The sequence below is a fragment of the Protomyctophum parallelum genome, assembly GCF_964188405.1.
Source record: "Protomyctophum parallelum genome assembly, chromosome: 22".
Lineage (NCBI taxonomy): Eukaryota > Metazoa > Chordata > Actinopteri > Myctophiformes > Myctophidae > Protomyctophum > Protomyctophum parallelum.
Genome location: NC_139714.1, coordinates 16,770,281 through 16,781,296, shown reverse-complemented (window position 1 = coordinate 16,781,296; position 11,016 = coordinate 16,770,281). Strand labels below are relative to the sequence as shown.

Here is an 11,016-nt window from a genome sequence, read left to right as displayed (position 1 = left end):
ATGACTTTCCTTTTCTCAAAGACTCCATTAGGATGTGCAAGACTGACCTAAATAATTATTCTACTGCTATTATTAATACTAGAGTCAGTTGGAACGATGCAAGTGGAAATGCATGCCCCCCACACAGATATTATATGTCTGTGTCCCTTTTATGCTCATATATGGAGTTCTTTGACAGGCATGCCCAAATATGGAGTCTATGCAGATGCAGAACGTCATTGTGATGCAGGGGCCCGGGCCTGTCCAGAGCCCGGGCAGAGGCTTTTGTGCTGGTTCTGGACAAAATTTTAAGTCGGTGGGTCGGACGGTTCTCAAGTTACGTGGATTACACACGTACACACATACACACAGAGATGTGGTGCATTAAAGCCTTTCTAGATAGAGAATGGTGAATTGACGGCCATGTGTATTTAAAATCAGCGGCCGTGTAGGCTGTGCAAACACTATTTTTTCAGAAAAGGTTGCTAATTTAAATATTCTTGATGGTTCTTCCACTACTACTAAAATGTAGTTACTGCGTTTTGTTAATTATTTTCTAATAATAATCAACTTTGACCATTATCGGGAACAAAAAAATGAAATATTCTGAACCAATTTTGATTAGGAGCCAAAACCAAGATTATAACTAGAAAAAGTGCCCTTCTGGGCACAGGTCTCCACCAGGATAGGAATGTAGGACATTGCAGCTTGCCTTCATCTGGTGGTTGGATAAAAAGGGCAACAAAAGTAAATTATCCACAGATCCGTGCAGTTAGAGGTAAAACACTTTTTGGCCAGTTATAGCGCCACCTTGAGGCTGAGTTGAAATTGTTCATGTGGCATTTCTTCCTCGGCCTAGTGGGAATGTGCGTGCACAATTTCACAGAAATCACGTGATGTGTTCATGATTTGCAGCATTTTGTTTGAAACTGAGCACTCCTGTGAACTTTGGAAGCCAATCTTAACCAATCAGGATGGAGTCTGAGAAATCTGAAAGACCCGTTTCGTTGAATGGCTCTAGAGAGACTGTGTACCAATTTGCGCGATGTTTGGACAAAATCTGTAGGTGTACTGTGCAAAAACTTGTTTTGCACAAAGCGGCCTCCTGGTGGCGCTATAACAGGCCGTTCTGGAGATTTTGGGGCAGAGGTTCATCGTTGGCATCCAGGGAGTGTGTGTGCAAAATTTGGCATCGACCGGGTTAACGGTGCCGGAGATTAGCTGCTCACGGACACACACACGGACGGACACACGGACGGACGGATGGAGTGCAAAACATACTCTCCCCCCCATGCCTTCGGCCTGGTGGAGACAATAATCGAGAGATCACTATAGTATCCATATGGCGCCACCACCCGCATATGGGTATTTTGTGTCTGTTCTGGAGATCTCTGCTATGCACCAGCTTACGCACACACCCACCCACACACACACGAGCAGTGATAACAGGGGCAGAGGGAGCAGATACGTAGCTTTGAAAGAAAGATAAGGAAACCAGCATGCGTTGAACCATCAGGTCAACCAGAACTGGTTCAAGCCTATAAAGACTGACCAGATACTGTAGGACCAAACCATCCCAAACTGCCCAGCTCAGAAGCAACGTAAACTAGGGCATATGTGACGAGAAAAGTTTTTTTTCTTTTTCCCTCCAAAATGAGTTAATAGCACAGGCAGACTAGAGCATGAGCATACTAGAGCATGTCTGAAATAAGTGTCAGAGCTGAAATCGACATGTAAATATGAAATAAATGCTTAAACATGTAGCTAGGTGTAATGTTAGAGACCACAGAAGTGAACCTTTCAAGCCTGTTTTCTCAACTCGCTGTTTTCTGCAAGACGTTACTCTATAAGCCATATCTCCAAAACTGGTGGGTCAAACTGAACAACCAATGTCAATTTGAAGCTATGATTCCCTGCTTTCATATGACATGAAAGAACTAAAATTCAAAACAATCCAATGGCAGTCCCTCAGTCAAATTTGGTCACATATGTAGCCTGAGTCGATCAAAGCTCAAAACTGCCTATACTTACAGTACATTACATGTATACTGTAGGACATTAATGGTTGTCATTAATTTTGATAAGCTAAAATGTACATGCCATATAGATTCAAAAAAATAATGTGCATATGTCCTTTCTAGTTATTAAGCAAAAAACACTTTCTTGTCATTCTCTGCAGACACTCAAGGCCATGTGAGCACATTTAGGCCTGACGTCGAAAAAAAGAAAAAGAAAAGTCTTCTGAAAGAATATATTATATCCAAAGATCCGTGCCGCATTTTTACGATTTTTCAAAAATAGCAGACCTACAAGCTCCTATGAGCTTGTAGATCTGCTATTTTTCAATAGCTAAAGTATAACATAATGCTTAGTTAAAACAACAAAAGGGGTTCCCGTCCAGAATGGGTTTTAAGGCACAGAACTACGATTTGTGAGTGTCAGTTGCAATAGCAAAGAGGCACTGCTACTGGATCTTACAAAGATATATTCCAATCCAGACTGCATTTAGGTCTTATGGTAATTGTTTAAAGGACCACTTCACCACTTTTCAACCTATCTTCATATAATAGGTACTCACTAATAATCATGAAAAAATAGCACAATTTCTTTGAGTCTCATAGGAGGGCTGTGGACAGTTCAGAAACCGTCTTCATTAGGCAGATGTTTTTTTAAACAAGATTTCTTTACAAAAATGTTTAGATTTTCATTATCGTGAGAATGATGGCTTCCATTTTCGCATTGCAACTTTTCAGGACTAGAAAGCCTGCAGTTTCTATTAGCTTGTATTCCCCATCGATGATGTCACTGGAAGACGGTTTCTGAACTGCCCACAGCCCTTCTATGAGACACAGACTGAGTAGAAAAAAAAATTGCGCCATTATTTCATGATTATTAGTGAGGACCTAGTATATGAAGATAGATAGAAAAGTGGTGAAGTGGTCCTTTAAGGAGAGCATCATTGCGTATTTTTAGTGGCTCAGCCGTATAAGCTTGATGCAAAAGAAAAAACCCAACTAATTCTAGCATGATGGATTACATACTGTAACTCAAACAGATTTAGACGCCTCAAGGAACATATTGGTAATGAGTGGAATCTGGACCAGCCTCAAATGAAAGCCATAAACTGTGAGTACTGTAAGTGCATGTCACAGTTTATTATCTTTTTCCTCTGATGGAAACCCATTTTGATCAGGAGCCAATGAGCAACAATTAGCCTACATACAGTACATGTATTAATAGGGATACAAGGTTTCAGCCACTCAGACCTGATATCAGTCATACAAAAGTATAATGATTGACAACTCTCAGAGAGGCGAGGGCCAATCAAAGCACCACGCCAATCCGTTACCATGGAGAAGGGGCGTGTACGTATACGTAGGTGAGTGATGTGGCCAAGAGCACACACCCCATTGGCCAAGAGCACACACCCCATTGCCCTAAAGGTCTGCCAAAAAGCCAATTTTATAGACTCCGAAGAATATGCCACACAACAGTCAGCTGACTACGTCAATAAATCTGGTGAGCTGAAATAAAGGTTTATTCAAAGGGAATACCCGACAGAATGGGTTGACCTTTACAGAAACCCTGGTCTGATTTACTCCAAAAGAGTAAACATTAACAACAGGCAGCATTACTTATTCCCCATATTCATATCACATCCGGTCAGTCTTCAAGAAACATTGGCACTTGCGACAGTATAATGATCTGGAACGATCACATTATTTTCCAATTCCCCACACTCTTTGTTAACAGTTCTCTCATCAAAGCAAACATTTGAAGTGTCAGACCAGCGCAACCCACACAAACCCTACTTGGACCCATTCCCAATGGCAATTATCATTGTGGTAAGTGGTAACGGCACGCAATGCTATCTGTCTGTCTGTTAAAATACACTCATTCATTTAGTCATTTAGTTTATTATTCTGCACACTTAGGACTCCCTTTTTTGTTCTTCCAAGTTCTATCGACCTTGCACTGTCAACCTAAATGCACTCCTAATCCTTAATCCCCTACACTTATCTTTAACTACTCATCCACTTCCCCCCTCGCCCCCTCTGCCTCGTCCATCCCCCCCCCCCCCCCCACCGACACCCTCCCTCCTCCTCCTCCTCCTCCTCCTCCTCCTCCTCCTCCTCCTCCTCCCTCCCTCCCCCTCCTCCTCCTCCTCCTCCTCCTCCTCACCAGTTGATGGCCGAGGCCCCCCGGTGCAGCGGTAGGATGGAGGGGTGGTAGATGATGGAGCCGTGCTTGGGGTGATCGATGACGTTCATGGGGATGAACTGGGAGCAGAAGGGCATGACGTTCAGCTCCGCCCCCACCGCCTTGTAGGCCTCCACCACCTCCGGGATGGGCTGACCCTTCAGGCGCCACCGCGGGAACTTAAATACCGGAGTCCCGTCCTTCTCTGCCGCCACAGCTGATGAGGGGGGGGGGGAAGAGAGAGAGAGAGAGAGAGAGAGAGAGAGAGAGAGAGAGAGAGAGAGAGAGAGAGAGAGAGATAACCGATTAAAGGTTTTGCCTTTAGTCAACTAGGCTTGACTTGGAATGAGGCAGCGGTGGCCGAACGGTTTGCGGAGCGGTCTTGATATCGGAAGGTCGCTAGTTCGTATCCCCGGACCGGCACGTTAAAATTACCACCGCTGAAGTGCCCTTGAGCAAGGCATTGAACCCCTACCATGAAATGTTCTATGAGCAGGGCCTGGCTGTAAACAAGTTCTTGGGCTTAGTCCAGTTACCCTGGGTAAACATGGTAACTTTCCTTTACTAACTAGGCCTACCTGCTGGGGCTCTGCTCAGAGACGAAATGTTTTTATAATCGTCATGCGGGCCCCCCCACGATGCCCCAGTTTCAACAGCCTATGACATAGTGTAGTCCGGCAGCCAGTCGACAGGCTTCTTTTGTTTAAAGTGGGAAATTTGGTGTACAGTCTTTTTTATTGGCCTAAAATAGTCTATAATCTATATACCATGAATCCACTTGCTGACTGGCTGTCGTCAATTTTTTTTAATAGGGGTCTGTAATAATGTATGTGATCATACCATTAACCCCGCGGCTGCCGGACTAGCGCTACAATCCTGGCGGCGGTACAGTATACTGTATGAACTCGATGTCAGCCAGTTGTGTTTCCGGTCCATGACCGGTTCAGCTCGCTTCAGGGCAGCCATGTTGAGATGCCCTCAGGTCAGGTGATTCTGATACTGCTCACACCAGTGTTTCGCAATACATAAGCACACACCCTCCAAGAGGGTTTAGTTTAGAGCAATGGGTAACATGGGGTCAATTGTCAGCGAGGCAGTGAGAGAGAGAGAGAAAGAGAGAACTTGGCCTCACAGCCATGGTTGTTCTGCGTTTCAAATGAGGGCCATGCTGTGACCACTCTGGGGTATTTGGCTTTAGTTGGTAGTACAACCGTACAAATGACTTGTTATTTATAAGCCTGCAACTATTGCCAGGATTCAAAGTTAACGAGGAGACAGGGCACCAAAACCCCTCAATTAATGTTTCATGAAGGCACATGTATGGAAGAGTGGAAAGACATGCGTGTACTGTTCAGTGTAGGTACAGTAGGTGGGTGATCATTAGTGCTGCCAGAATTGGCCAAAATAATTACATTCGAATATTCCTTTTAAAACACCTATGGATTCGAATGAATTTCAGATTATTTCGAATGTCGAATGTATATGATTTTTTAATATGAATATTGCAGCCTAATATGCTGTAAAACTTTCTCTTTCTTTATCTATACCATGGTCCGGTCCTGTATGGGCCGCGGTTTGGTGCTGAGAAATGCACTCTCTTGAGTCTTGCGAGATCAAATGAATGATTCATAATTATTTTAATAGCCTAATTTTTCTTGTATAATGTTTTAGTTTACGTGGCACAGAGTCTCGCCAGACCTCACACAGTTATCTTTTTAATTCCAATTTTAATACATTTGATTATTCTTTTAGGGGGGGGGGGGGGGGGGGGGAGTGCAGGACTTCAGTGGTGATGATGATTCCTCATCGTCATTCATTGCATCAGAACCAAAAGGCCCAGACCCGGCGGTAGAACTTTTCAACTGGCTTCTCTGCATCTCCCAGGCCACACAGGGCCTCTCCCTGACCACGGACCAGACAATGGAACCACTATCCCATCAGCTAACGCAGGATAAAGGCTTGTCTTTGTGCAGCACCACTGTGTGCAGAGTCAACACGCATCTACAGTACCTCAACCACAGACCCCAGAGAGACCAACCAAGGCCCCACGCAGCTATGGACACTATAGACAACCTGGCCTGGTTGTGACCAATACAGGTCTAGAGTCAATAGAGTGCACCTAAACATTGTGTGCACCAATTTCTTTTTCTAAATGCTTTGGAAAATGGTCAATAATGTCAAGTATATACAAGATTTTAACATGCTAGCGATAGTCATTATCAAAAATCTAAGCTATCTTAATAACCTAATTTGTTTTTATTTTGGACATCTGTTTATGTCCAAAATAAAGTAGCAGGTTTGTATCAGTGGGCCTTAAATATTGTTAAAAAAAACAATGTATTGTTTTCTATTATAAAAATCACACCTGTGTGAAGTGAGGGGCGCTAATATATTAAAGTCTCACTCATGTTGCTATGATTAGGTGATGTAATGGTGAAGTAAAACAAACATTAGATTATCTTTATTGTTAATGCCATTTAATGTTTATGTTAGGGACAAGATGACGTACATTTTCCCTTCATTGTCAATAGCGTTTTTTAAAACAAACATTGCACTAAAAAACATTAAACCTGTATATATAGGAGGGGCTAGCGACCCTCAAAAATAAATGTAATATAATTTATTAATACAAAATGAATCACACCTGTGTGAAGAGAGGGGCGCTCTTATCATCGTACATCATCATGATGTAACATGTCTATTTGCTCAGACACATATGACATAAATTCTCCATTCATTGTCAATGGGAATTTAATGTTTGTGTAGGACACAAATCTACACTAATGGGTATCAAATAAGTAATGGCGGTCAGAGTTCTCAGGTGCCACTATTCCTAACAGATAAGAAAGAAAGAAAGAAAGTTACTATGTTTACCCACAGTAACTGGACTAAGCTCAAGAACTTGTTTACAGCCAGGCCCTGCTCATAGAACATTTCATGGTAGAGGTTCAATGCCTTGTCCAGCTGTGGTAATTTTAACGTGCCGGTCCGGGGATACGAACTAGCGACCTTCCGATATCAAGACCGCTCCGCAAACCGTTCGGCCACCGCTGCCCCACCGCTGATAGATCGTAGTAGAAGAGAGAGAAAGATTAACAGTGGTGACTCACCCAGAGGGTGAGGGTTAGAAGATGGACTCACCCAGAGGGTCTGCCTTGCCATCCTTGTCTGGGACGGTGAACACGCCCACCACCTTGTGGCCCTGTTTCCTTAAGTTGGTGTACACCTCTTGGCCAAACAAGCTCTGGCCAATCAGAGCTAGTTTTAGCTTATTTTGGTAATAATGCTGTAAAATAATAAAACAGCTGATTAACTCAAACTCAAATGGAAACAACATCCAAACATGACAAGACAGTATGTTTCCATTTAGTCGTATATATCCTTTACTAAGTTACACTGCAAATCTGACTAAAGCATGCATAATATTTCCCTCTGCATTAAGACATGCAAATCCCTTGACTCCTTCAAAACCGCTCCTATATAGGTGCTCCTAAAGGGCACCTATACGGACGACTGCAATTCGAAACTGGCCCCGTAAAATCTGAAATGTACTGTAATTCTGCAAACTGTTAATACATATTTCAATCAATCAATCAAGTTACACCACACCTTGCCTCTGGCAAATGTAAATAAGTTCTGGCTAATCTCAATGGCCACAAATGTCACTGCTATACAGTCAATAGTGAGCACTGCCCAGTGTGATTGGCTGCAGAAAGCAGCGTTCCTTCAAAAATTCTAATGAAGTAATAGTAGCATGGAAAGGAGGGAGGTGTCAGGTTTCCTGTACAGTTAACAGTCAAGTTAAACCCACGAGGCACAGCCAGCACAGTCTAGGCTCCAAATCAATGTGATAATGCAAACGGTCGTAAAAAATAAATAAATGCATGAATGAAACGGTTCTCTATTAAATGTAAATTCTAGACAGATTGTAAAACACCTGCAAAAAAACACAACCCTACTTGCAAAACCGCGATAAATAAACAGGGATAAATCATAATATTATCCTCCCAATGTGCAATTCAATGAAGCACAATAATGGCATTAAACTTGCAGCTTGTGCACGACAGGCTGCACAGGGGCTAAGCTATACCTACTGACAGTCAATCGCAGAGCATTCCACAGCTATGCTGATGCAACTCCACTGTAGAATGTACAGTTAGCTGAATACAGTAACGTGCGTCCACTAGTATTAACGTGGCATTGGCAGTCAAACGTTTCACGTCGATACTGACCTGGTCCTATATCTGTATCTGACAATGTCAGACTAACATTCTAAGATAAAGAGTGATAATAACCAAGCAAGCAACAATGTAATTATGTTCTGGCACTGTACAGGTCCAGTGCAAAATAGGCTAAGTTAACGTACGTTAACGTTTACGTGCAATATTGTAACACATTGAAGATTCGGGGTTTTGAGTGCAACTGTACAATATTAGTCATCATAACATAAACGCTACTCACGGAGGACGTGGAGAATTTTCTTATGATTTGATTCGCTGTCCACAACATGATGATGGCGGTGTTTTTTCCCCCTCTAAATCTAATTAAAATCCACAACACTGGGCAACGTGCGCTCCTGGTGAGTGACACACAACACACACACACACAAACACACACCTGCCGATGTGTGTGCGTTGGTGACCGTTTGGTGACAGCCGTGGCGTAGCTCGTCACAGCCAGCTTATACCAGACACACCGTGCGTGGTGTTACGTGCCTTGTGCGTGCGCGCACACGAGTGACTCACGACCACTGCCTCTACGGATGGGAGGAGGGGTTATGATGAATTATTATGATGAATTCCTGTTCTGTTCTTTGGCTATATAGAAGTGTCTATTTGTACGTCTCTAAATGTTTTGATGAATTGAACAAGTTGGACCCTCTTGTAAACAAGTGTAATGCTTAATTGGGTCGTCCACTCACAGCTAACAGTCTTTGTATTGAGTTTGTGCTTGAAATGTACTGTAATTCTGCAAACTGTTATTAAATATTTCAATCAATCAATCAATATTATGGAATCATCATAATAATAAATGATTTACAGGTACATGAAATGTTAAAAAGGTTTTGATTGAAATTTTTATTTCACAGTATGTAGCACAAGGCTTTTTTTAAATGAATTGAACAAGGTGGAGTTGGACCCTCTTGCAAACAATGTAATGCTTTATTGGGTCATCCACTCACAGTTAAGTCTTTGTATTGAGTTGTGCTTGAAATGTACTGTCCTTCTGCAAACTGTTAATAAATACTTCAATCAATCAATGCATCAATCCAAAAACTGTTAATTGTGGTGGACGACACCATGATAAAGCATTTAACAACACTTGTTTACAACATAGGATCCACCATTTTCAATTCATCAGAACATTTATATAGGTGCCACTGCCAAGCTGCTAATTGGCAACGGCATGTCATTCAATCAAACCTCGCAAGATGGCGCCACCTGTCAATTGAACGGTTCCTCAAGCGAGGCCATTTCCATCGTCCATGCACTCATTCACATATCGTATGCGCGCGCACACGCACGCTCACACACACGCACACACACACACACACATACACACACGTATGTTTTGTCAGTTTTGATATTTAAGCATACAAAGAGATGACCTTCACTGAAATCTATATAGCAATTAATTAACTGTTACGTATATTACATATGGATAAGCTGATAACAAGTAAGTTTCACTTATCATACAGCAGACAGCTGATAGTTAATTTGTCCATGCTGATCTGTGCACCTGTAGCTGATATCAGTGTACTGTACACCTGCCCTGACTCCCACAGCAGTGGACAAACAGTGGAGAGTGGTCTGCCATCATCCACTATCAACTGCCCCACACAGGATCCCATGTGGGACAAAGGTCCAAACAGTCACTATAGGCTACACACTCGATCTCTCTCTCTCGCTCTCTCTCTCTCTCCCTCTCACACACACACACACATCAGGCCCTGAAGCAAAGCTGTATAGCACCGTGTTTGTGGGCCATTAGGATATTGTAAGTGGGCCCCCCGAATAACACCACTTTTATAAAAAGACACGTGAGTTTTCACTGTAGCCTAATACCAAACTAGTGTACCGTATACTATACTAGGAAGGCCACAAGGGGGATGGGGGGGGGGGGGGGGGGGGGGGGAGTGCACGGGAACTGGTACGAGAATAACTGAGGCCCCTTTTCCACCGGTTGGTTCCCAATGTTCCCGGTTCAGTTCTTTGTGGTCCATGAGCTCCAACATTGGAACGTTAATTATGAATTGAGTGTGCAAAACCATACCTGTATTAGATTATTATCACCATGACACTTCCCCAGTTGATTACTTATACACGAAGACAATGATTTATTGTATTACACATTTTAAATTTTTTAAATATGCAAATTATGCATTATGTAGTAAAATATGCAAAATAATAGAAAATATGACAAAGCTACTACTGTGGAAGGCTTATCGTGTATAAATGTACTTGTATTGATACTATAAACATGGACTAAGAACCAAAAAGAACTGAACCAGTTCCCATTGGGAACCAACCGGTGGAAAAGAACTGAACCGGTTCCCATTGGGAACCAACCGGTGGGAAAGAACTGAACCGGTTCCCATTGGGAACCAACCGGTGGGAAAGAACTGAACCGGTTCCCATTGGGAACCAACCGGTGGGAAAGAACTGAACCAACCGGTGGAAAAGGGGGTCTCAGTGGCAGGGAGCGTAAGGGAACTGCTATGGGAATAACTGAGTGTCGTTTGTGGCCTCTACGAACTGCCTCCCTAGGCCTATGTGGACACACCGGCGCCGACTATGCTGTGTAAGGGCCGATTCATACTCCTATTTTACCGCTGTT

General features: G+C 42.9%; 1 protein-coding gene across 1 annotated transcript in view; it reads right to left on the bottom strand.

The window, feature by feature from the left end:
* aldh1l2 (aldehyde dehydrogenase 1 family, member L2) overlaps positions 1 to 8,822 on the bottom strand; it is a 30,818-nt gene extending 21,996 nt beyond the window's left edge. Inside the window, exons 1-4 of the mRNA XM_083794560.1 lie at positions 8,641 to 8,822; positions 7,321 to 7,465; positions 4,162 to 4,396; positions 2,021 to 2,027 (exon numbers count right to left, since the gene is read on the bottom strand). Of these exons, the coding sequence (XP_083650686.1) occupies positions 2,021 to 2,027; positions 4,162 to 4,396; positions 7,321 to 7,465; positions 8,641 to 8,688 (435 nt within the window). The 5' untranslated portion in view covers positions 8,689 to 8,822. The remainder of the gene's footprint in view (positions 1 to 2,020; positions 2,028 to 4,161; positions 4,397 to 7,320; positions 7,466 to 8,640) is intronic.
* Positions 8,823 to 11,016: the final 2,194 nt, after the last annotated feature.